This window comes from Lissotriton helveticus, chromosome 7 (genome assembly GCF_964261635.1).
Source record: "Lissotriton helveticus chromosome 7, aLisHel1.1, whole genome shotgun sequence".
NCBI classification, from domain to species: Eukaryota; Metazoa; Chordata; class Amphibia; order Caudata; family Salamandridae; genus Lissotriton; species Lissotriton helveticus.
In genome coordinates this window covers 673,311,256-673,338,921 of record NC_136068.1, presented here as the reverse complement: position 1 = coordinate 673,338,921, position 27,666 = coordinate 673,311,256, and the positions used below count along the sequence as shown (strand labels likewise).

The following is a 27,666-nucleotide window of genomic DNA, read 5'->3' as shown; positions in this document are numbered from 1 at the left end:
ACTAAGATACACTTAATAAGCCAGTTAACCAATCACATTTTTTTTTTTAAAACATCCATTAAGACACTTATTTAAACATTTATTCTTCCATCGACCTTTACATATACATATATAAAACATATTTATTTTTCAGAAAGACACACATTCACTGGATGGTGTCATCAGTGATGTCATGAGTGATGTCACTGACCATGCCATGAGTGATGTAATATGTGACGTCATCAGCAGTGCATTGCAGGCGTGCAAGTTATAGTGAGTCCAACTAACTATAACGTGGGAATTTCAATGGTTTTATGTCAGTAAAATTTCCAGCTAACTATAACTGGTGTCAAACGGTAAACAACCTTTACAACGAAACTTTTACAACGCACTACCATTACAACGCGGTCATTACAACGCAAACTATTACAACGCATTGCGCTGTGGGGCGCTCTAGGATAGGGAATAGGTTAATTTACTATCCAATAACCTTCCCTAGTGTCCACGGGGACTGGAGTTGGAATAGTAAATTAAACTGTTCACTATCCAACACCCAAAAGCGCTATGCGTTGTAATGGTATGCGATGTAAAAACCGCGTTGTAAAGGTATGCGGGGTAAAAGTATGCGTTGTAACGTCATACATCCGTGTCAAACCTATGGTTTTTTCAGTGAATATATATATATATATATGTATCACATATTACACACATCATGCTTCTCTTCGTACGAGGCACGGAATGATAATTAAAAAAACAATTCTTTACACCCTGCCTACGAAACCTCTGAGCAAGCTTGCTGTATTTCAGATGTCTTGCAGGGTTGCATCAATAGTTTGGGAAAAGCCAGGGAGAACCTCCAGATCATGTTGATTGTTCAACACCAAGCAAAACATGAGAATACCTAGCAGTCAGTCGCAGTGGCCCGGGTCTCTCTGCATCTATTTCCAAGAGGCGTCGCACTGACAGGTATAGCTTCTCTGTTGGGCGGTACTTCAAATATTTTCCCAATCCCACGACATCAAAGGCTTTTGTGCTTTCGATTGATAGTTTGAAATCCATGTTTCTTTACACAGTGCAGGAGGAATCCTGTTTAAACCAGACCGTGGCTCTGATAAAGTCTATCTCGCCAAACAAAGGATCAGAGGTTCATTTACTCGAAAGAGGAAAGTAAGGATGGTGGATGTGTAAATGTAGGGTGTTATTACAGGACTGTCAGCGAAGACTTGTGTTGATAGCACATACCTGGACTGGATAGACTGGAATCGCAGTGCAGATAAACGCTGGTTGTCCTATTGCCCTATATAATGATTGGACTGTTGGACAGGGATCAATTAGAAACACTGTGCTGTCCTGAAGAAGGTGCTCCAGAATCACATGTGAAGGTACAAACACGTGTGTCAACATTTTATAGCTTGAGTTCACTATATGTGGATCTAACACTGGACAAGTAGATTCGTCAATATATTGTTAGGGTCCTGTAGAAAGAGGAACTCGTTTTTATGTGTGAGTGGGTGTGAGGAATGTACTTATGAGAGGTGGTCTTGTATCGATTGTATTTAATATGTGTACGTGTTACATTTATATTCTGTAAACAATTTATCTACATGTTTGAAATATATGTTGATAAATGTATTAGTCTGCATACACCTTTTTGTGAAATGGTTAACAAGTTTAAGAAAAATTCTTGCAAAAATAGTTATTCTGTGGTCACCAGAGGTTCCATTGTATTCTGGCTGTCACCAATCCCTGTCACACTTAATTTTCTGCTTCCCCACTTTTTATTTATTTGCAGTTATGTACCAGTAAAAATGTTGTGAAATTAAAGCTTATGCCAGGAGCCAAATGGCACACCATGAAGCAGCCCTTTCCACCCTCACTGTTTTCTCTTTTTCTCCTCGCAGATCATAGACAGTGAAAATGAGGCCTTGCTGGCCGCCCTCACCCAAACGCTGGACGACATACCAGACGACGATCTCGGCCTGCCTGTCTTTGCCGCCACACACGACGGAGGCTTCCTCGCCCCGCCGGCCTCCCCGGCCAGCCCCGCCTCCTACGCGGCGGTGGCAGAGTCGCCACCGCCCTCCGAGGCCGATGAAGATGAGCTGTCTATAGTAAGAACCACTTCCTACTGTTTAAAGTGGCAATGGATGCCTACCCTGACTAGCCGGCTGCATGGGTATGATAGCCGACAAAGGTCTGAATTTTTTCCATTTAAGGCTTTAACCTAAATTTGTAGTAGTAATGATGTAGAAACTTTGCTGATGTTTTGTTCCTAAGCAGTTGTGGTTTTCTAACCTGATGATTTAAGGGTCTTGGTGCTGGCCTTCCTTCCCATGAAACCCGGTACTCTAGCGTGTCAGCTCTTAGCATCTGCTGGGGTGGACGAAAGAGCTGTGGACCATTGGATCCCAGTGTGAATAGTTAGTTCCTGGAATATGCACCCCAGTGGCTGCTCTGAGCACCGCAGGTGCCTGAAATCTGGCGCTGTTATGGACTCGGACTTGGAGGGTGGACCACTGTGGGAATTATCCAAGTGAGGACTAGAGACGTACTGGCCTGTGGAGAGATTGTCAGGCTTCATGATAGGCCAGAAATTATGAAAGGCCACTAGGGTGGATTAGATGCAGTCACAACGGAGGAGCATCGCCCTTCTGCTTCAAGAGCAATGCAGAGGAAAAATAACGGAACGTTATTATCATTTTATTTTTAGTATTGCGCTTACAGTTGCAGGTTAGGTTTGGGCAGGACCGGGCTCCTGTGGCCCAGAGGGAGAAGGAGTGGTTGCTACTGCACAGTCTTGGGCCAACCAAACCGTCATGCGCACTTTGCATGTTCTCCACTGGCTGTATTGTACAGCCTGGGTGGAGAACGTGCACGGCCTGCAAGTCCATCTATTAGCACCAGACCACGGCTCTCAGACCATTCACAACGCTGCTGTAACGCATCTGTGATTGGCTAGGGGAGCCTGTGTTCTTCCTTTTCTTGGTTCCTGCGTTGGAGGAGAGGCGGCGGCCGGTGTCACCCACATGCTCGTTTTGCCAATGTGATTTTATCCTCCAAATGGCTTTTCCGTTGGCTGCATTTATTCAGGGTTTTCTTGAAGGTATAATCACTCGTGTTCAGTTGCCATAAATCTGAAATATCAAGATTCTCCTTGCTGCTCTGTAGGTACTTGGTACTTAGCAAATTGACATTTCCCTATTTGCAAGTTGATTTCCACTCAAGCAAGACGTGCCAATTAATCTTCAGGGGCACTCCGTAATCGATGACAACATTTAACAAAAACACCTTGCCTAGCTAGTGATGGTTTTATGAAAAAAAATGATAATCTTACTTGGGCTTGGGATGCAGACTTCAGTCGCTGAAACACTCGTTCATACGTTCCTATTATAAGCTTCTCCAAGATATCAGCATCTTCACCCAGCATTATCTCGCCTCCGTATGATATCTTAGGAATGAGTTTTGATTTTATCGCAGTTATCAATGCTTTTAAATTGTGCCCTCACAGGCTTTTCCTTAAATTAGAAAAGGCAAAGTTTTGCGCGGCGAAGGAGCTCCTCGAGTCCAGTTTAAACCCTAAGTACATATAGGTTGCTGTTTCATCAATATTGGCCCTATTGAGGTACCATTTCCCGGCGATTTAAAGGTATGACTTTTGTCTTTTTGAGACTGATTTCCAATTGATTGTTAACCGAGTACTCAGCAAGCCTGTTGATCAGTCGTTGCAGGCCTACTCAAGTATTAACAGGAGCAGGTCATCTGCATATAAAACATTGCACTACTGTTGGCCTCCAAGACTTGGTGCATGCAGCATCACTTCAGCAAGGGATGGCAAAAGACCTGAAAGGAACAGGTTAAACTGAAGTGTTACTAATACACACCCCTGCTTCAGTCCAAGGGGATTGTTGGCTTCTCTAGTCAGGTCTGCCCGCCCCCACCTTGATCTTCACCCAGGTTGTTGTATAAAGCAGCCGAATCACCCTCTAAAGCTTTGGTGGGATACCCCAACGTTTTAACTTCTCCCAAAGCATAACTCGAGGAACACGTTCAAAAGCTGTTTTAAAGTCGACAGAACACATGAATAATGGTGTGGGGGTATCATTCACCCTTTTCATTATGAGACCCACTTCTATCAGGTTAGAAGTGGTCCCTAGGCTTTTTCGTAATCCGTGTTAGATTCATTGGTATCCTTCTTGCCTCGGTCTTCCACTCCAAGAAGTTTTGCAGGAGTAGTGTTGATTTTTTTTTTAGATCTACATCGAGCAGGGATATCAACTGATAATTACTAGGGGACGCAGCTACCCCACCTTCTCCAGCTTTCCAGAATACTTTTAATTAGCTATATATGATTGAATACCGAGATCAGAAAACCTGCCCAAATCATAACATTTTGTTTCAAGAGGGTTGGCTGTATTCCATTGGGCCAGGCGCACTGTTAGTATGTGAGTTCTTGATAACTTTCTCCATACGCAGTTGGATATTCTAAGATGCTTAGGTTGTCATCGCTATTGGTTTTATTAAGTGCTATATCGGCTGGGTCCATACCATGTTCCATTTCATATCGACCAAGACTAGGACCAGGGGCAGAAGAGGCATCTGTACATCCTTATAGTGTGCTTTAAAAAAGTTCACTCATTCTTCTTCGCTTACATTAGCGTTGTTTGCTGCCCTGGGGACCTTGTTGAGCTCATAAATTATCTTCCAGAAAGTCCTCTGATCAGTTCGTTAGGAGCAGTGGAGGAGCTTGGCACACAGTGCTTCAGATCTTCCTTTCTTGTGCAACCAAACCTCTTTCTATTTTAACCTCCTGCGATCAGCTCGTAGGCACTTTAGCAATGCTGAATACTGCGGTGTGCACCACAGTTGTTGGATAGTTTTGCTGATCCGGGATCTTATAAGGCGAATCCGCTTTGGCCAGTTGATGATTTTATCATGCTTGAAGCTTGCGCTATTGTGTGTTATTATTTTCCGGATACCTTGCTGCTAGTTTCTCCAAAAGACATTTCCATGCCTTTACTGGATTCTGCATGTTAACTGATATTCCTTTCAGAATTCTCATTGCTTCACTTGCCCGGTCTTAAATCTTATCCATTTAAGGCATTTTAGATTTTCAGAGCCGTTGTAGTGGCACTGATCCCGAGGTTTTGTGGGTTATAATCATTCTCAGGTCTCTGATCAAATTTGAAATCAACTATCCTACTATATAAACTGGCACTCACTATCGTATTATCAAGGTAGGAGTTTGGCTTGCTGGAGGACCTTGTCCAGGCTGGTGGGATTTCCCCGGGGAGACGGCCATTTAACGTTACCAATCCGGCTAAATCACAAGCCCTCAAAAGGTTTTTCCAAAGGATATCTTGTCTTCTACGTAAAGGATAACTTTGAGCGGGCAGGTTGAGGTATGAATTCTGCTCCCCCTTGCAGGTTTATCTGGTACTGAAAGCAGGTGGGCGCTTAGCAATCCTCCTGGAAGTGCACTATTTTTATGCCCCAACTCTGCAATAACTCCTTACAAGCTCTAACTTTAACTTGAATGTGTGGCAAATTAAAAGTGACCAGTGTAGGTTCTAATACTTGCATTAACAGTTACCTTTGGCGCCTTTTTTTAATAGACTTGCCCTATGATGGTTCTCGCTGGCTATGCCCTATTTCTGTCTTTCCTTGTACATTTTCTCTCCCTCTTCCTCATGCGATAAGGTGCTAGAGTGTTGGGTGGTGTGAATCCAGTGGAGACCAGGTCTTGCCTGTGCTCCTGGTTGCTTAAGACCTTAGTGGGCTCAGTGCCTCCGTGCTTATTTATGCTGGCTTGGGGAACCTTTTTTATTTTCTCATGATTGGCTGGGTCGGTCGATTCCAAATTTTGCGCCGTCTCGCATTCATATCCCTCCCAGACGCTGGATGATTTCCTTATATCCCCAATCGCTGTTGCTACTGCTGGGCTGCTGCTATGGCAGGGAGCAACGTGGCTAAGCGGTGTACCAAATTGCAGGGCGGCGGTGTGGGGTGTCTGAGACTTAACCAGCCTTACTTACTCCGCCACAATCCACCTGCGCCCTCCTGCAACATAGCAGGCGCCAGGCGCTAACCGTTGCCGCACCAAACCAAGCAGCCACACATCGTGCCGGCAGGACCAAAGGTGCAGGGGCACATTGAAACTAAGCCCCCCCCCATGCCGTCCTCCAAACCACCCTCTGAACGTTTTTGTTAACAGCGGCTTGTCGCTGAAGCCTGCCAGCACCCGCGCTCTGCTATGCTCGTCTTGAACCCGAAGTCCGATTAACAGAAGCCTAGGATGTGGCGCACACTGCATTGCGTTCACTATGGGCCCTAGCAGCACCTAGACGTCCCTGATCTGAGGTATTAAATGAGTCAGATGTTTCCCGCTTGTTTATTCGGGCCAGCTCCTCCCCCAAGTGGACTCCTAGGGAGAGATCTCAGCTCACCGCTGTCTAAAGATGCAAAGCCAGTAGGCAGTGAGAGAGGACCTCCCCATTGCTCTCCGTGGGCTCCTGGATTAGATATGCAGGCTCAGACTCCCTGAAGGTAAGGCCATCCTTGTATGCCAGGCTGTGTGCTAGGTGGGGATACCTTCATTCCAGTGGGTGATGGCTTGGAGTTATTCTCTCTGCCTTTCAACCATGAGCTGGGAGCCCTGGTGGGGATCCGGGCTGCTGCTGGGTCATGATTCCTTTCACCATCTGGCTGCCTCCAGGGCTAGCTCTCTGCAAGAATTTCGAGAACAACCTGATCCCAGGGGATCCTGCCTCAGGACAGCCTAGTGCTGACCTTTCCAGGACTGGGACCTTCCATCAGAACTTTTCAATGCCCCTCTAGCCTTTCTGTGGCGAGTTAGCATGCGCCCAGCTTCATTGAGCAGCCCAACTGGCAGTGCTATCAGTATTCCTATAAGGGGCTCTAGTCTGACCTAACACCAACCAAACTCAACTGAACTGAACTGAACTCGACACAGACTCGACCCTGCAGACGCTCAGCCACTAGGGTGCCTACACACTCCCTCCCTCACCAGACTCACTCAAGCTCCGTCAGTGGACCTGGCCTCCCCAACACACGTCGTATGCCTATACTCTTTGCTTTAATGGTAGGATCCCTCCATGGGGAATAGATATGCTTACCTTTATGTCAGCCGTTTAGCGCACTAGTGAATTCGCCTGTTTTCAGCATGCAGGGATCGATTATCAGAAGGGACACTGGAAATATGTGGCATTTGCACTCAAATTGTGCAATAGTTTTGACTAATCTATGCAGCAAGTAAACCCATGCTAATCATAAATCTTATAATTCGGTGCCACATTTATTTTGCTAATCTGTCATTTTAACAAATATTACTGCTGGGTTAAAACTTTAACCTCGTTAGTATCAAGTCAATACCTGGAAACGGAAACTGAAAGTTGTCCAGTTAATCTTCATTTTATACATAGTTGCACAGTATATGACACTTTGAGTACTAATTCATGATCCATTTCAGCTAGAAACGATTGTGGAAATCTGCAAATTGTGCAGTGTATGATGGATTATGTGGCAAATGTGATGAATCCATAATTATGCAAAATACTCCGAAGATGCGGAATCGTGGTCCCAGGGAGACTCTATGGCAAGGATTTGTATTTGCTGTTCTCTCCATGCTCACTAAATAAAAGCTTTACATATTTAAAGTATTGATAATAATATTGGGATTCTATTAAACATAGTTGAAAAAGAATGAACACGTCGTCTTGAAAATTGTTTATATATACTTATGTGGTTTGAAAAATCTATATTGTGCATTTTGTGGAATTTCATTTAATTTTCAATTATGTTGCTACGCTCTAGAAATGTGTTTGTTATTCTAATATTAATTTTAGTTGAATTTTTTTCATATTGTGTATAATGAACTGTTGCATTTTCTGCATTGGTACAGTCATGAAAATATTCTAAAAAGTAGTTCAGATAAAATGTGTGTATTACTCGTTTTATCTCCGCTCTGCACAGAATGCCAGCATCTGAATCTCTGAGGAGCAACACTGGCCTTTGGGGATTAAGGGAAGGGTGCAGTGCACTACATACACCCTGTCCAGTTTGTGTGATGTAACTAACCAACCACAGGCTTTTATTTTTCGAGATGCATGTTCCAAGTGCAAAAAACCACATTTAAGGGGAAAAGAAACCTCTTTTGCCACACCGCGGACATCTGGTGACAATTTCCCTTTGCTTGGCAATCCTCCTGGCCACCACCGTGGTGGTTACATTGAATCTATTGCATTTTTTAGGAGCTTTGCAAAGCATACTGCTCTTCGTTGCACCAGGCACACAGCTTTTCCACTCTCAATCTTCTCGCTCCCTTCTTTTCTTACCACTGAAGGTTTGGTTCTTTCCCTTTCGCTTGTTTAACCCTCCCAATGCTGAATTAAAATACTCGAGCAAAATAGTTACATTGCAGATTGTTTCCTTTACCTGTATTTCAAGGAAAGAAATAAATTAAAACAAACAAAAAAATAAATAAAATTAACTAAACTTTTTGGAAAGCAAAATTTTCACTTGCCGGTGTGCGATTCCAATGAGCTGCCTAGTACGGCTAGCTAGGGTGAGCACCTAACGGTCTCCAATCCAGCCAGGTGTTACTGGAAGCAAAACAAGATTACTGCACCCAGAACGCATTAGGATGTCACACAGAAGTCAAGGAATGAACATTCTCTCCATAATGACCTGGAGGGTGCAGTTTACCACAAGTACAATGTGATGCCTCTAAGCTTCTGGCGGTGTGTCCTTTTCATTAAGTGGCTTCCTTCTCTGCTGATTTTCAGTACTTCTGTAATCTGCCTTGCTCCTTGTAAAAAATGATACCTTGCTCTCCAGGCTCGTGCTCTCTCACCTGCCCCTTCCTACACTCGTACACAGTTTACCAAAGTTAAGTGCGTCCGCCTTATATACTCCCCATCGAATCCGGATAGTAGTGTTTTCATTTATTTCATTTGTTAATGCTCTGTTGCACAGACTTGAAGTACCTCTGAGGAGCTGACTGCACATGTAATTGTATACGCTGGCAGTGTTTCCTTATACGTGCTTGATTTTGGCTTAACTTGACGCTGTATTTGGCATAGTTTGTCAAGTTTTACTTTATCAAAGAATCATGCTAGGTACCCATAGAGGCAGCGTTGTGAAAAATTTGTCCCAAAGAATAGTTTATTGATTTTACCATATCTTACAACTACAGTAGAACCATAATTTGAAGAACTTAGCTCTCACCCAAAAATTCCATCAGACTTTCAGCCCTCAAATGGTCATACAATAAGAAACTTTATGACCTCACTTTTTAGTCTACCTGGGGTATTACACTGCATCACCTTACCCTTGGACTAGACACGGGTAGCGTAACTCGCATGTATTCTCTCAAAGTGATCGACAGTCGAAGGGATCCCAGGGGCCTGGGTCCGCCATACTGCAGCCCTTTGGTCGGTAAAATAATCTTAACAATGCTTGCTATTGGCTATCAAATATATGGTTAGGTCCTCTGACGGTCCCTAGACAGCTTCTCAATGGCCAATAACGCCCTTTGCTTTTCCGCCCATTCTTGCATCGTTAGTACGGTTGGGGATTTCCATTTCAGTGGCACAAGTATCTCTGTACCTAGGAGCAAATTCACTGCCCATACCCTGCTGATTGTAAGAGGGCCTGATCACCGTTTTCTGAGCGTTGTCTGCTGTTGTCTCCTGTATTCCTTTCCCTTTAAGTCACTTGGGGTACACCCCTGACTTGTTCAGTAGGTTGGTGCAGTGTTTTTGTGTGCAATAAGTGTTCCTGTCCAGAAGGTTCCTCGGGGCGCCAGTGTTGCTGGAAGAATTCAGATGGTGGTAGTTGGTGTAGAGACTGAGCTATGAAGAAAGCTTATTAATGTCTTGTTTACTTCTGATCTGCTGTAATTTCATTAAGTAATGTGGCTGAGTTATGTGGATTAAGCTTGGACAGTGTTAGATGGCTGATTTCTTCTCCCCGGGTTGTCTCCACAGCTCAAGAAGCTGCTGCTTACCGCGGCACCCTCAGGGGGCGAGTTGCCCAAGGAGGAGAGCTTCCAGCGAAAGGTGGGGCTTAAGCCCAGGCTGCAGAGACCTTGTCTTAAGGTAAGTTCTGACATTGTTGGTAAGTGTCAAGGGAAGGTTATGTCAGGCACAGTATTAGTGTACTCGCAAACTTGGAGATGATACCTTTGCCTGCTGGGATCCTTAAGGCGCCTTTACACCCTTCGTTCCACAACTATGTGTTTAAGTAGCCAATGGACTGTTCTAGTCCTGGTGACACAGTGCAGGCACTGGAGATCCGGTTGAAGATGCTCACTGTAGAGTCATTGTTTCAAGACATAGGGGGGCATTGAAGTTGGTGGAATGGGGGGACCCACTGTGAGTCAGCTTGTTCACCCTCCCACCAAGCTTGCTTCTCTCCTCCCTCATGTAAAGGTGGAGTAATGCGCCCATCTCGCACTGTAGAGCCTCAGCGCGCTTTACCAGTGAAAACCTTTTTCTGATGGGCCTTCTGCAGCAGGGCCACCTCTATGCTTTCAGATGTTTTTCCAGCCTGGCACTGCCTTATGAGCAAGACAGATCAACAATATGTGTGACTAAACGGGGCTATTTCCACGCTCTCTGCATTTCATAGTAAGCATTTCACAAGCAAACAATACATCCCAGTACAAAACAACAATTCCATTTGTAACATGTGGTGGCAGCTATCTGCAATCTAAATCACGCACGCCTTTCCACCTCTTCAGATGAAAATTCTTATTCAGGATCGCCAGCAATGTACATAAACGTGTGAACTTTTCATTCTGTTGCTCTTGGCCTGTCAGATCCAAATACTTTTAAACACGTATTCTCTGTCCTCAGTCACCTAGTCAAAAATGTCTCTCTACTGTCTGTACCAAGCCTTGAATGTTCCCTGCTGATGACTTTGAAACCACTATCCTCCTGAAGTATCCACCCCACCTCTTTACTCCCCTTCCAAAGACTCTTGTCATTACCACTTACTTCAGGACATCCAACCCAATATCCATCATCTAAAGCATTCCCACTAGGACCACCTATCTCACTATCTCTGCTTCTTTCACCTGTCTAGCACTTGCCATATTACAGACCAGGACCGTCTTGTAGTAACTGCAGTCGTTCACAGCCTTACTGAAATCTCACATGCCACATTCTTCTCATTCTTCACCAATGGAACTTTCTCTTCTAATCTTAACTAACTGAGCCCCCCCCTCCCCAAATACCATGCTCCTCCTCCCTCCTGTCAGGCTCTGTTCTGCCAAAATGATTCCACTGCCTCTAAGCCACTGGCATATACGCTTTTTGCTTTGCATACATCCTAATTGCGTGCGACCCCCCTAATATTGGTCTCTTTTCTCTCTTCTAACGGTCACTTACTCCAATTGTACCTGCGACTGTTTCTCTGGAGGTCTGCCCTTTACTTGAATCCTACCCAAGGATTGGCATAATTTCCTTATCTCTGCATGTAATGCCCTTCAGACCATGACTCCATCCTCTCCATACCTGGAAACTAAGCAGCCATTTTGATCTTGAAAAAACACTAAATGGTCCTCACCTCCACTGCCTCTCATTGCAACTTCCTAAATGTTCACAAGATCCATCCACCCCAACGTTTACTAGCTAAAACTTTCATCAGTCTGCTTCACTCAAGGTTCAGAAATATTTTAACCTGTTTTGAATGTATTCTATCCAGGTTCTTTGAAAGAAAAACCTGAAATTGATTCAAGTTTGGTCTGTGAGATAAACACATCGCCACCTACATCACGCTCCAGCCCCTTAGAGAATAGGCAGACTCTCTTATCACTGATTCATTGATTGGTCCCTGATCCCGCTCTTCAAATCTAATCATGACTTTCTTTTCCCGCCCCTTCTCTAGGACCAATTAGAATCCCCGCTACTCTATCCTTAACCCCTCTGCTGACTTGCTGTCCCCCACCTGCACCCCTTCAGATTGCGATCATTTTTAACCCTTTCCTTTCCCACACTGGAATAACCCCCTCCAGAGCAGCAGGTCGGATATTTGTACAAGTCTTCTCTTAAGGTTCCCTTTGAGCATGATTCCGCCTACGCAATTCCTAAGGGAGGCTGTGGATGGGAGAATGTGGTTGCAAGTGTCTCTCTGTTCAGTGCCTTTACACATGCCCTTGACACTGTTGTTTTCATGTATGCACTACAATCGCCATGCTGAAATGTTCACTCGTACCCACTAGAAACAATTTGCCTGACTGTGCCATTGTTTCCATTGCTCCTAGGCTGAGGTCTCGCGAGAGAGGAAGTCCACATCAAGGCGTGCGCAGGGACGTAGCTGCACCGAACTCCACAAGCACTTAGTGTCTCCTCAACATGTTCCACAATCTGTGACCGAGGAGAGTCAGAGCACTAGCGCGAGCGTGTCCCAGGCCTGCGACAATGACTCTGGGGATGGAGGGAGCAGCGATGGCGAGGCCAAGCTCCCTCAGGGTGCCAGCGACGCCCAGCAGAGCCCTCAGTGTGAGGTGAAACCTCAGTTTATCTGCGAAAAGGAGCAACAGGCTATGGTGGGACTTATCCAGTACATGCATACCTACTGCCTCCCACTCAGGAAGCTGAGTGCCCAGGACTCGCATGGCAAGCATCGGCATGATGGCAGTGTCTTCAAGAAAGCCAAGATGACGTCCCTGCCACAGAAGCCCATTATCTCTGGCAAGACCACTTTCAACGTAGCCGGCTCAACGAAATGTCGTCCGAAAAAACTGTGCTCAGAAAATTCTATACTGAGGAAGCTGCTGGCTCAAGATGTCGGCAGCGACGTGAGTAAGCCATATCGACTGGTGCAGCCAAACTATGCCTCATTAATTAGCCCTTCCAGGTGCAAGTCACCTACAGCAATCAAGCAAGAAGTGGAGAACAACACAATGTATGCAGCTAAGGGCAAAATGCAACTCCCGGTGAAAGCAGCTCTCAAACCTTGTCCTTGGGCACAAAGCAAGGCGGGCGGCACAGGGCGGGACATGAGACGGCCATCCCTAGTAAGACATGAGAGTGCACCTGCAAAGGTTGCCCCAAAACCAGAGAGCACGATCCACGCCGTGCGGCGCTCTGGCCGGTTGAATCCAGAGTTGGGCCCGTGGCTGTCCTTCACAGAGGACGACCTCAACGAAGCCTTGTGCGAGGTGGAGAGCGGGCTTGGTGCAGTGGAGGAGGCTGTGAGCTTAAAGAGTGAAGTGGACAACCTGGAAGCTTCTGAGCAACTGCTCCAGCCACACAGAACAAAAACAGGTAATGATGTGCACTGCTGGAAGCTCCCCCATTTGAATGTCACTCCCAAAATTAGGCAGTGAAAATCAGACTGGCACCTCACATCTGGGTCCAATATTCAAGACATATTATAGCCCACTTAATAATCCTTTAATAAATTGTAAGCGCTTTACTGCACAAAACCGACAAATCAATGAAAGTCCTTTGTAGAGAGGGGATCATTAAAAATTAGAACGTGAGTTGCGCACTAAAATCGCTTCTAAATTGGACATTTATTAAGTTATTAAGTATTAGTTACTGCCACAAGTGTCTGAAACCCATATATTTGAAATAGGTCATAGGCAATCGTTGTCGCCTTTTGTGGTCCTTGGTTAATCCATTAAATCTCCCATCTTGTGTCAGGTAGGGGTCCAGCATCTGGGTTCTTGGTCCCTTCTATAACTTGGAAGTATTTTAGACTTGTGTGTGTTTTTGTATTCTCATGTACCTGACTTTAAGTTAATCGTGTTCCACCAAGTTGGCTTAGTGTCCAAGGATTCGTAAAAATACTGCACTCCTTTAAACCGGTAAATGGGGATCCTCTGAGTTTAGCCCTTCAGATTACATGTCAGATTTTTGTGGACCTCTAAGGGACTCTATGGGAACCAAGTCCTAGACACCTTCTGCCTCTGAAGAAGGGACAGTGTTTGCCCATCCACTTAGAATAAATAGAGAAGGTTTGTCCAGGGCACTTTTCCCCAATCCCTGGAAGCGATTTATAGGTCACAGACACTTTAAAATTCTCCTCTCACTTCCTGAGCCTCTTGTTCAGGAACAGATCTGATTTGAAGGAGGAGGAGATCGACACATTTACTGTCTCTTCCTGCACGCTTTAGATTGCCTTCCATACCCCATACCCCATGCCTGAGGTCGGTAGATGCTTGGAGAGCAATTTTCAAAACACAGTAACCAAAGCATCCCTTGAGGGCTGTAGGCATAGGCTTTGTGTGTCCGTCTGTCAGGGGCTCGATTTATAGAAGGCCCCCAGATTCAGAAAACATTGACATTGGGTCTACCTTTTTCAGGTGTAGTTAGATGGATGGGATTGCAGAGACTTCATTATCTAAACAAGCTCCAGTTTATTGGTTTGGACAAGTGTAAGGGCAACCTTTATATGTGGGTGGGATGACAGCATCAGTCATCATTAATTGATAGTGGGTTGATCTGTGTGCAGCCAATAGTATAGGTGATTTCCGAAATGGCGGACATTTTTTAACCTATATCCGAAGCATACGTTGGCAGTCAGAGCACCAGAGCATGGCAACCAAATATCTAAACCATCACAGCCTGGTGACCAAACATCTACAGCATGGTGGTACAAAGCACCAATGCAATGGTATCCACAGTTTACCAAACAAATAACCAGGCTCCCTTGTCATAATAGTCAATCCATAGGCCGTGGTAGCCAGAGAGAAAAATCGCCATGAACAAATTAATCACTTGGCAGGATTTCAATCGTAACTTTTTAAAGTTATTAAAGTGCTGCATCCACCCAGAGTTTGACACAGTCCTCTTGTTGCCGCTTAATATGAACAGGAAGTGTTGTATTCCTGCAAAACATGCTTATTCTGTGGTTTTTTTTAAAATCAGGGTTGAATTTCATTGTTTTGTGTACAAATTCACAGTCTCCACTGTTCTTTGTGTATATATCTAAACTTTGATAAAAAACTAGCAAATATCGCAAAACGTGTCCCAAAATGGTGTGTCGTTTGGTGACTTTGTTTAGTATCGCTGTTTGGTAACCATATTTACCTATATGCTATATTTATTTGGGCATGAGGAAGATACAGTCTAAATGTGTTTGACCTGTTTTGTAAGAGACCGATTTGAGAGTTACAAAGCAGAGAAACACATGTTTACTCTGGTCACATCTGTAGATTCCCCAGAAGTCCTCAATTAAAGAATTCATACAACCGAGGATCGGAAAAATGCAAGCTCTTTTCAGCCCTAGGAGAGTATATACGTGTTGTGACGTCTAGAGGTTGAACATTAGCCTAGAAATGGGGCAGGAGCTAAAAAAATGTACATCCCCTCTCTGTGGCCAGTATCTGATCTCTGGTATCCAATGTGAGATGAATCATTCCTCTCTCTCTGCTGAACACACAGATCCGCAAACTATCAAATTCCAGTTTGTGAAGGAAACTTTGGGACTGTTTTAGAATGTCACTGTCCCTCTGAAAAAATCAGTGTGGGGTCATACTAATGGTAGTTAAACCCATGCTAAATATTATTCTTAATAAGGATGTCTCAGATGGTCACTGGCCATTTACTGATCAGCGGGAGCCCTATGTCCTCTCACATAAAGGCCATCTTTGCACTTCCACTCAGATTGCTCAGTAAACTCTACGCTGAAAGGTCAGAACTTTGAGTGCGAGGACTAAACATTCCCCCTTTCTAGGGTTCCCCCGATAATGGGCTAAAGATGCATACGGCACAAAGTGTGCATCTGTCAGCTTGCTCTTCCAATACCTGTGAACTTCTGATTGAACTTTTATATGTATGGACTTTCACCATTGACCTTGCTGTAGCCTGCAAACTGATACAAAGATGTTAACCCTGGCTGCAGGTGTGCGTAGTGTCTTCTCGAAGCATGTCACACGTTTAGGAGATTTAGTCCTACATCATGATTGTTTGGGACAGAGTAGCATTGTATTGTCCATATTCTTGTACAGATTATTTCGTCTGGGTCAAAGAATAGGCATCTGAAGAAGATATCTCTAAAATGGGCCTACTCCTTCAAAGGGATACATTGGGAGTTTATGTTTTATTTCACTTGATGAAAGCTAGATGTATGCAGCAAAAGCCCACGGCTCAACCCTTTCCTTTCAAAAAGAGTGGGGAAATGGACACTGAATGGCAATAATCATATTCTAGAGTGTTCACCATAGGGGAACGAAAAGGTTCAAGTGATTAGATACTGGAGAGTAACACCTCTGCAGTTCCACCATACTCTTCTAACATGAAGATATTTTAGTGGGTATTTGAATATATTTGGGTGTAAAGTATTGGGTTCAGATGGTATTAAACTCCACCACTGAGGTTGTGACTAGGTCCAGGTGTTTTATCTTAAGCCTTATCTCTGCATGGCCGCGAGTTCTGAAATCCCTGCTTGGCGCTGGTTATCCTCTGTGAGATATCTGTGGGTCCATGCCGGTGGCTTGAGCCATCCTAAGTCTCACACTCCCTATGAACCTAACCCACAACACACTTCTCTCTCGCAGGAACGCTGATCGTGCGCACATGGTGGGTTACTTTGTCACATCCTTCCTCTCACCAAAGCCCCAAAAAAGCAGTCTGGGTCACTGGCATAATTTCCCTTACCTCTGCCTTCTGTACTGAATGTGTATACTTTTTAAAACTATCTGAGTAATGCATTCTCTTTCTTTTTTTTTTTCTTTTTTCAGACCTTGGCTTCACGCTGCCCTCGCCTGAAAGGTAAGTTTTCACTCAATTTAACAGCCCCCCAATGAAGGTTGGCATAGGTGCCCACACTTGTCCATGGCACATGGTGTACAACAGCTGTTGCCTCCTTGGAAAAACATAATAGTTGAGTTTTGGAACTTTGTCCATCGTCTCACACAAATGTCCACATGCATGTTCCCTCGATGGTGTCTGGGATCCTCGTTTATTCCGTCTCTCCAGGAGAACTGTTGTTTTAACTCCCAACAAGACTGAATGTCTTGCTCTGGGTAGATGGCCTTCACTTCAGCTGGGCTGATACCCAGCATGCACCGTCGGTGGGTGACCCTGTGTCATATGCTCATGCCTCAGACTTGCAGTGAACTATGTGACTGGGTCATGCTGGAGACCCTGTGGTCACAGTTTCATGTGACATACATTTACTGCGAACCAGAGCATCTGTTCCTCTTAGGACACACATGCACCGGAAACAAGACACACATGCATTGGGTACTACATCATCTTTCTCTCATAAAGTACTCACACCAGGAACCAGAGACCGGAGTGGCTTGTTCTCAAAGCTCAAGCACACTCCCAGAACCAGAGCACCCCATTTCCACAGAGAGAGGCACCCAGGAAAGTTGGAGTCTGATTGTCAGAGGAGGCCTGATCTGGAGTCCTGGGTCTGTTCTTCCCCTTCTAGAGAGAAGGGGCCTGTATGAAGTTAGGACATTCTTTAAAGGGACGCTTTGTTATTAGGGTTCCGACTGCCTTTTGTGCTGCTAACCCCATCCCTAACCCTATCTTGTTCTTGCTTTCCCACAGTGATTCTGTATATCCGAAGAAGGGTTTTGACCAGAGTGTCTCGGTGGAGTTGTGCGGGACAGCAGGTAAGCACACGGGTGAACTTCGGAGGTCTTGGTGTTGGCTGGGCGGCTCCCAGTGCTCCTTAAGACAATCTGAGGCAAAAGGAAGAGGTGGAGCTGGGGGGAAAGAGTATGCAGATGAATGGTGGCTGCTGTTTTCATTATGATCAAGTTTTGCTGTGCAGCAGTGAGAACATAGTAGTGTCCACTCCACCCGAGAGAGGACTGAACTGTAGGGGAGAGCACACCAGTTCTGACAGAAGGCTCTGGGAGAAATACACCAGCACCACTGCATGTGCTTCTCCTGCAGTTCTCTACTGGGTGCAATGGAGGGTCAAGTGGGTTCCTCTTCTGTGCTAATGGAGCCCAGCAGCACCCACAACCCACTGGCAGTCCATGATTAGAAGAAACTACCTCTGTTCCTCCGCTGTTACTGATTTGGTTTCTTCCGCCTTCTGATCTCTGCCTCAAGAGATAGGCCTCTTTGTCATGAAGACAATTTCAATCCATTAGAACAGTTTGTGTAGCATTATGGAGATCCAGTGGACAATTAAGGAAGATACAATGTGATATTCTTTGAACCAAAATTGGGTTGTGTCTTCCATGAGTTGTTTTTTGCACCCTGCTTTCTTGACCCCTTTATTTGTACATGGCAGATTCTGCTTTTGTTTACCTTAATATTGTTATTTTTCCCTAAAGGTCTAACACCACCAACAACGCCACCCTACAAGTCAGCTGATGACGACTTGTTCAAGCCCGACATAGAGTGCAAACTTGTGAAGGACCAGGCTCCCAACTTCCCCTCACCTACCGGCGATGGCGCCGAAAGCTCCGTGGCGATTTCTGGCAAGTCCTGCAGGAGGCAGCCGGCGAGGACAGAGTTGTTTGCACACCTGAGTCGTGCAGCAGGGCGGCCGTGCTGGAAGGAGCAACAGAGCACCAAGAGGCCTCTGTCCCGCTCCTTTGGTGACCACGACTACTGTCAGGTTGTGCGGTCGGAGGCCTGGACACAGAGAAAAGTGTTGAAGTCGTGGGAACCCCCAAGCAAGTTGGCAAACAAGCACCTGTCATTAGCGTCAGTGCCACCAAAGCATAGACTTTCAGGGAGCAGCACGGATGGCATAAAGCTGCAGGAGTCTCCCACAGAGGATGAACATCAGCTCAGAGACTTTGAGATTCGTGCCAGCCTCACCAAGCACTTTGGCTTCCTTGACCAGGCTCTGGAGGACGTGGACATTACGCCTAGCCTGAGTCCTAGTGAGGATACAGTCTTTGAGGACAGTGGCAGTGAGAGTGACGGCTCACAGGCAGAGGATGTACACAGCCCCCCTTTCAAGTCCAAGCAGTGCCCACACAGGAGCCCTACAAACCGCACCAGCAGCCATCCACGTTACCGCAGTTTGTCCGGCTCCAGGTCGACCTGCAGGTCCAGATCCCCAGGAATTGGCAGAAATTTAAGGTATGTTTTGAGGAATACAACAAAAGTATCTTAGGGAGGCTAACCGTGGTAATAAGAGGGTCTGGGATTCACAAAATGTAGGCAAGAGCAGGTTTATAATTGAGGCTTCTCTTCCAGGGTTTACTCAGTAATAGTCATTAGCACTGAATAGCCTTGCCCACTTTTGGGGACCCCGGAGCATACAAAAATAGATATATATGTCGTATGTTTAAGGAATTAAAAATACAAAGTATCCTCAAATATACATGTCTATCTATATATATCTATATCTATCTATCTATCTATATATATATATATATATATATATATATATATACATATATATATATATATATATATATATATATATATATATATATATACTGCATTTAATTTTTCATTTAAAATAGATATATATAACTAATAGCATTTCTGTTACATAGAAAATACACACTTTAACTGTTTAAACATAGCATTTATTTTCAAAGCAAAGGCAAAGTAATGGTATGTTAGCCCATAGCCTGCATAAACAACAACAAAGAATATAACTGGCACCCTACCTGGCTCAGGGGTTAGAGGCGGCAGACCCGGAATCTGAGATCGGTCCTGGACCAGGGTTCAATTCCCCGCCCCGGCGGGTCTTGGGCTAAAAATTCCACGGACTCGATAATTCTCGCCCCGGTGCCTCCTCAACTCACGGGTTCACACTCTGCGACTCTGGGCAACAGCTTGCTTAATCTCCACAACGGCCCCTCGCGGCGGGATGCCTGACTTTCACCTTGTGGATACCCTGCTATCTCACAGGGGAATATCAGGAAGGGTTCCCTAAGCAAGCGCCGGGAAACCCACTGCGGGTAGCTGTGCGCTATATAAGCTCAACTACATTTACATTTACATTTACCTTTAAGACCTCCAAGACCTCCATGCTCCCATCATGACCCAAAGGCGACAGTTAGGTCAAGTCTTTTTTACAGAGTATCACCATGTAGAGTAATAATAAGAAATAAGAGTGCTACTGTAAATGGTATTCGTCCAGGGAGGAGGAGGGTGAGTTTCTTATGGCTTTGATGAGTTTACTCCTAGAAGAGAACTAGGTTTACAGGTAAGTAACTTATCCTTCTCTTCCACGGGATACTCCTCAATTGTCATAAGTACTGAATGGAATAGCAAGCCTATCCACAGAATCCTGCGGACGAACACCAGAACCGTTAACACACCCTAAAGGTAATTTACTGAAACAAGTTCCTGAAGGAACTTGCTCAAACTGAGCATCCGCCTGAGTGTCACAATCTAAGCAATAGTGGCGAACAAATGTGTGTAATGATCGCCACAGCTTTACAGATTTCTGCAATGGGTATATTTCTGAGAAGGGCCATAGTGTAGGCCTTTCCTCTCGTGAAATGAGACTTCGGCCTACGAATGAGCTATTTGTTAGCTAACTGGTAAGAAAAGAAGATTCAGAGACTATCCATCTAGAGATGGTTTGTTTAGAGGAAGGGAAACCAGTGCTCATGGGACCATAATTTATAAATAAACGGTCTGATTTCCTTTGTCCTAGGTTTTATCCAGATCACATTTAAGAACCTTTTTGAGATCAAGAGAATGTAACACCTTCTCTAGAGGTGTGGATTGGTTCGTGAAAAAAGTAAGGGTAATTGACTGATTAATATGAAAATCAGAAATAACCTTTGCCAAAATTTAATAACATTTTGGCATTTTATCTATTGGTGTTCTAGGCTGCATACATGTGTATGTGTATATGCATATATATATTTATATGTATGTTTGAGGGTACTTCGTGTTTTTTATTCCTTAAATATACATGTATATATACATATGTATTTTTTGTATGCTCCGTGGTCCCCACACATGGGTGGGACTATATAGTGCTTATAACCTTGATGAGTATTCCCCTGGAAGAGAACTTGGATTACAGGTAAGCAATTAATCCTACTCAGGGGTCTCCAGATAACGGTCACCTTTGAGTCCGTTTGTAAAGAGGGAAATGTGCCTTTAGATACATGGCCCGGGTGTCTGAAGTGGTGTTCCGCTTGTAACATTGGTACATGATTGTTTGAGGTTTTTACACAAAATGTTTGTAACTTCCCCCAAATCATTGCTGTGCAGGGGTATGTATTTTCAAATGCACATCCAAGCACTGCCAGTGAATTGTCCAAACGGTGTCAGTTAAAAGTATTTGTGCTTGAGGAAGTGCCCCTCTTTCAAATTCACTTTTATAACAGTGTTCTTAAAAAAATAATTTTTAAACTTTAGTGTCATCAGCACTTTGCCTGGGTTGACATTTTCACTTTCTCATTAATGAGAGTGCTCATCCCTTAAACTTCCACCGGCTTTCAGAGGTGCCCTCTATTGCATGTGCAGGGATGGTTGCAGTCATTGGAGGTGGAGGTGATCAGGCTAGTCCATGCAAGGCCTGCTGTGTAGTTGCCCCCCTGGTGAGGTGCCTTCTCCCATCCATCAGTGAAGAGGACCTTTAGCATTTCAGCAAGACATAGCTGTACACCGTACTTCCAGAGGGTTAAATCCATACCAAACATACAGAATAACTAATGTACATGTAAAATAAATAAATAAAGAAAGAAATGTATAAAGCGCATGGTTACGCCATCTCGGCGTGTCCCCGCGCTGAGTGAGAGGGAGGAGCAGTTTATAGACACAGTACGCCCATTTATTTCTTTTGGCTACTTCTAACTGCAGATGTTTCACATGTTGGTTACTCACCTTTTGAATTCCAGACTGGATCCAGAAAGTTTTTAGCAGTTACTCCTGGGTGCAGACAGGTGGTGCCTTAAGACCCAGCTCTGAATTGCACCTCCTCAGGAATTGAGTATATAGACGGCATCTCTTTTGCTTATGTTGGTTCCCATTCTTTTTGTGTCCTCTAATGCAGTTCTAGAGCTCCGCTTTCCACCTTTACTCTGTGTCTTATTCACTACGAAATGTGCTTGTCTGAAAGTGTGTTAAGGAAAGGTCTCCCTCGTAGTTTAAAGGCTTCAAACGATGTCACAACTGCAGGAAACAAATGTTGATCGTGAACTGGCACGACGTCTGTCTTCAGTGTATGCGCTCTCTGCATGATTTAAAGTACTGTGACAAATACTCCGTGATGCACCAGAAATTACTTGGCAAAGCTGTACTTTGCCAAGCACAAACTTGTGTGCCAAGTCTTGGGGCGGTTCCCATGCTAAGTCTTGGTATGAGTCAAAGTCACCATCCTTGTGTAAGTTGAAGACTAAGTTGAAAGATAGTCCTTGTCATAAACACAAGAAATCTAAATAGAAGTTGTCTCTCTCCCATCACTCACACTCTTGGGAGAGGTCTCTTCGTCTGCATTAGAAGGACCCAACTTCACCTCAATCATCCAACTTCGAGCCTACCCCATATGTGGTCCCAACACGGTCAGGTTCCAAGGCCATCATCGACAAGTGAAGGCCATTAACGAGATAATATTGCAGTGGTTTGGGATGATTCTGTGCCCATCTGGAAGGCCTTTGGGCCCCATGGATCTGCTGGATCTCACATTTGGACTTCTACCAGCCGGGCCTGCCCTGTCACCGACTGACCCTATTAGAGCCCACCCAGCCAGCGCCATACTTCAGTGCTGCAACAACAAATGATGGACAGAATGCTGAATGAATCAAACGTTCACCCCCAGTAAAAGATCTGGGTTAAATCCATCATTCGTTTGCTCGCTACCCCCCAGTTTGGACCAAGCCATATTCAAATCAGTCTTGACCCTGTTCCTCATGGGAACAGTCCAGCCTGAACTGCCAAGCCGGGTCCTCCCTGGACCGGAAACAAGCATCCTGGGTCCAGTTTCGTGGCAACACCCGATATCATCCAGGCTAGCTTGAATCCAGTGGCACAGCGAGCAAGAGACCCATGTCTGGTCATACCCATCCCACTTAGGGCAAAAAGTACTGCGACAATAAATGATGGATGGAATGCTGAATCAATCAAACATTCATTACCAGTCAAAAGATCTGGGTTACATCCATTGTTCTTTTGCTCAGTACGCCACCCCAGTTTGGACCCATCCATATGGAAATCAGTCTTGACCCTGTACTTCAGTAGCTGTGCTATAGGCTATGTCTGTCCCAACTGCGCTGGCACCACTCTGTGCACCAGAGGTCTTGCATTAAAGACCAGTTTTGGATGGACTGCCACCTTCTGTGTTATCTCAGTCTGTGTCTCAATACAAGATAACAAAAGCACCACCTTTGTTTTGGGAGGAATCCCAGACAGTGGTAGTGCCTTAACCTCTGAAGTACCGAAGCCTTGAGATCTTGTTTGGATCGGATTCAGACGTTGACCAGGGCCTCCAAAATGATTATGATAAGGAGGTAGCAGATAACTTACTTCCTCCCCATTATATTAATTACCGCTTGTAAGTTGATTCGCAGAATAATAGTGACCTAAATGCAAATCACCTAATACAGAATTGGATTCTGCAGACGGTCCCTCTGCAAAGGAGAGTGTCCTGTTCACTCTGGTAGGCCCGCAGAGCCCAGCAGTGCTAGACCTCCAGGAGCCCATGGTTGGAACCAAGGCAAATCTGTTCACTGAGATTTTGCAGCCCGGGCTTGCATCTTCGGAGCCTTTGCTGCTTTTTTGTGATAAACTCTCAGAAACATTAATAATGTAGTGTTTCCTCAAATAGTACTCAGAACCCTGATTAACTAATGGGATTATATGAATTCTAGTATATCCATCCATAGGCAAGTCTAGATACAGTTGTCGTACGAAAAAGAACAGTGTTATTACAGAAAACCTGCTCATCTAGCTGTATCAATGTGGATGGTGGGCGACCCTAAGGCATTATGTCACATACGGCTCCCAGATTGCTTCAGAGGTTTGCAGCTCATCATTTGCTTTATAAATCAAGGGTTCATGCGTTGGATGCCAAGGCCTCTGTCGCTCTCCCAGCGTAGGAGGCATTGTTGTTTTTCAATACCTCAAGATACACAAGGTAATTACTGCCAACGCTAGGTCCAGCCATTTTTTTTTTGAGATTCCAGGAATTCCACATACATCCTGGAGTACAGCAAGTCTAGAGGGGGTTTCAGATTTAAGACACTTGTGTCTTTAATTTGTTGCCAGACTGAATTACAGAAATACAGATAAAAACCGGACAATGCCATAAAATAAGCACAATATCTCCTCCGACCTCCAGCATCTCAAATCCAGAGCCAGCTTGTGTAGCTTATTTGGAGACAAGTGGCAATCAGGAATTACCTTTAAAATAACTGTGTCAGTCTGGCCTTCCGAAGGCTGCAATCATGATTGGCCGGAAGAGTAAACCACGCTGGATCAGTAAAGGGGACTTGAACATGTAGCTGTCATTTGGTTTGGATATCTTTCACAATGACTTTAGAATATGCCTCTTCAATCAATGTTTCGGAGATACGGGAGGTTGCCCCAATGTTCTAGGTACATGTGGTCGGAAGAGTTTTCTTGTACTATCGCTATTTTCGTCAGTTTGCATTCACACAGTTCTTAAATTGGAAATAATATATGAAATGGATGGATTCCAGTTGGAATTCCGCACATAGATCGTGAAAAGTTTTAAAGGTTAATGTACAAGATGGCTTTCTGTGTCCATGGTACCCAGTTCAGCATTTTGATATCAGTACGAATATCAGAATTGTTCCATATAGATGCCTGCAGATTGAGAAACTCTTTGCTGTAAGGTTTGTGTCCAGCCATCCACATTTGCCTGAATCCTATCAGTATAGGATTATCTTTGCTGTCTGTCTTAGGGTGACTGGCATACATCATCTGCAGGCCCTTGACACAGCCTTGTAAATGGTTTTCCAGTTCAACTCAGTCTTGCATTTCCAAGTCAGAGGTGAAGTGGTGCACTAATTATAGGTGCTTGAAAGTGTGATAAAGTTCTATTTTTGGCAGAAGAAGGCCCTCTCCAGTTTTTGCGATATGTAACTTCACCACTGCCAGGCTCAGCAAATAATGTTGCCAAATATAATTCTTGATCAGGTTCTCAATTTGTTTAAGCTACATATGACACACAGTAAGTGGCAGCATACCAAAAACCATACTTAAAATGGAGGGGGGGGGGGGATTGCCACCATCTTAATTGTTTGTTAGCCCAGTTATTTATATATCCGGAAAACAAAAATCTGAACCAAATCCATCCGAGCTGGAGTGGATATCTCCGGGTAAATCAGCATCACCTGGATGTCATTAGCATAAACATTATTTTTAGATTGCAGATTGGACTGTCAATACCCACCATCTCCTGCAAACAGTGAATGACAATTGCTAATGGGTATAGTGCTATTAGAAAGAGGAAGCAGGAGACAGCCCTGCCTGGTTCCTCTATTGAAGGATCTTGTCTGGTGGGAAGCTGTTGCAATTTATTATGGCTGTTGGACTACAGTATAACCAGTTTATCATAATAAGCCATTGCTGCCTTTTAATGATGCTCTCATGGAAACGTTGGTTGCGATCTGGTCTAAGCCATGCTCAGCTCTGCTGTTGAGTTGCCTCGTTGTGAGGTGTGATAGGTGTGCTCAGGTGTACCTAGTTTTTCTGAACCAGCATCAGACTCCTGAAAGCTTAGAGGTTCAAACCTCCACCAGCAAGGGCAACCCTAATGCGTATACCATGGCCTTGTCTCACAAGAGTTGAAACTCATTGACTTGTATGAGAAGAGGGATCTTCTTGGTATTGAGGTCCTTGAACGCAATGTCTGCCATACTGCAATACACGTCTCCTTGTGTATGGCCAGGGAGATCATGCAAGCCATTCCATAAGAATTCAGGAATGCTTTCGCACAGGCAATCCATAATGGTCAGGATGTGGCTAAGTATATTTTGTGCGCCTGTCTGGACACATCTGGACACAGCAGATTGCGTTAACCATGCCATGAGCACTAGTGTTCTGACGTCATGCATGGATGCGCCGCAAAGGGGTTTCTGAGGGCTCGTAGGCATCCTTTATGATTATGCCTTTTGAAGGCTCCAGGTTTTGTGGAGATGAGATAGATCTGCTTGAAGCCATGTCATGGCCCTTTCCTTTGGGCCTACTGTTGCTGGATTCCTCCAACAGTACTGCACAGTCCTAGTTTCTGGAGGCAATATGTGCAGCACGCATAGCAGTCCTTTCAAGGTACCAGAGGACTTGGTGGTGGCACAGTTCATAGCCATTAGTAGGGACAGCATTCATCGTTTTCTTCGCCCCCCTGCCACAACTAAATCTGAACCACTATGAATCATGCTCCTTCGCTTGTTTGCAGCTGGTAGGGCAGGTTACAATTTGTTCTCCTGCCCGTATTGCTTGCAGTTACCACATACCTGTGGTTTCTACAGGATGTTCAGCAAGGTTACACACTCTTACTTTTATCTTCCCCCTCATACACCTCCCACTCTTGCTTAGACTTGAGTTCATCATGCCTCCATCCTCGTACTGAAAGTTCAATCACTGTTGGCCAATGGAGCTAGCGAGAGCGTACCTGAGGGAAGACACAGGATGGTACTCCCGCTTTGATGCCAGGAAAACTCTGCCTAATCGGACTGATTCTAGATCTGGCATTCCTTCGGTTCTCTGTCAATGAGCCCAATCTGCAACCAATGCAGAAGATTTAATTCACTGGGGCAAGCCTGGATACAATGGCTTTAAAGGCCTTTTCATCACAATAGCTAGTTTGGGACATTCATGTTAGGACTGTACCTGAAACATCTGGATCATCTGTTACGGTGCAGACAGTTCTGAGGCTTCTTGGTCTCATTGCTTCCTCCATTCTCTTGGCTTCCTGCGCCCTTTGGCACACGTTGCAGCTGCAAGTGAACCTATGCCTGGCCAGGGCTCAGCCTTAAAGGCAGCCCGTGATCTTCAATGCTGCTTAGCGGATGCCAGCCTGACCTATGGAAGACTGTTATTCCACCCTCACCCAGAAGTCTCTGTGATGACCGATGCATCATTTCTGGGCTGGAATGGTCACCTGGACGAGATGGAAATCCAGGGTCTTTTAGCACCGAGTGAACGAACAACTGTTTGTCGGTTTTGCTGGGGTTAAGAAAGGAAGGGCAGTTCAGGTGGACCGTCTGTGCATGGAATGGGTTATACCCTGGTCAAGAAGAAGCTTCCTTTGTGTTCATCCCGTCAAGGCTGCCACAGTGGCGTTGGCTAGGGGTGTCCTGGTGTTGAGCATTTGTCAAGATGCTGCTTGAGCTTTGATGTACCTCTTCACAAGGCAGTACTGTCTCCGCTCTCAAGTCTGCAGAGAGGGCACCTTTAGGGCGGTACTACTTTGATGTTTAACCAGAAGCTGAGGAGTCTGTGGTTATAAATGTACACCTGAATAACAAGTTACTTAACTTTGATGATACCTCGCTCCGGTGGATACTCTCGCTAGCGCACTTTTGTCTGTCTTACTTCCTCCTCATTCTGTGAAGTGGAATTTTAGGGTTCGGTTTGACACCCTTTCATGTTTGCAGTCTGTCAGGGTTGATCCATGTCCAAAGGCGTGGGAGAAAACTAACGTCAGTGCTCAGAGGTAGTCCCTAAATATGGCTGTATGCCATCACTTCTGAAGGCAGTGCGATTCAGCCACAAAGTCCTCTGGCAAGGCGTATCAGCACTAAAGTGAGCAATCAAAAGGTTAGAAATCAGCAGTTAAGAGTATCCATCAGGAAGA

The 27,666-nt window shown here is 44.9% G+C and overlaps 1 protein-coding gene across 1 annotated transcript in view; it reads left to right on the top strand.

Annotated features, from left to right (window-relative positions):
• Window positions 1-27,666, top strand: part of PPARGC1B (PPARG coactivator 1 beta) — a 146,441-nt gene that overhangs the window by 105,118 nt on the left and 13,657 nt on the right. Inside the window, exons 3-8 of the mRNA XM_078652969.1 lie at window positions 1,881-2,090; window positions 9,984-10,094; window positions 12,263-13,268; window positions 16,691-16,721; window positions 17,511-17,575; window positions 18,251-19,010. Of these exons, the coding sequence (XP_078509095.1) occupies window positions 1,881-2,090; window positions 9,984-10,094; window positions 12,263-13,268; window positions 16,691-16,721; window positions 17,511-17,575; window positions 18,251-19,010 (2,183 nt within the window). The remainder of the gene's footprint in view (window positions 1-1,880; window positions 2,091-9,983; window positions 10,095-12,262; window positions 13,269-16,690; window positions 16,722-17,510; window positions 17,576-18,250; window positions 19,011-27,666) is intronic.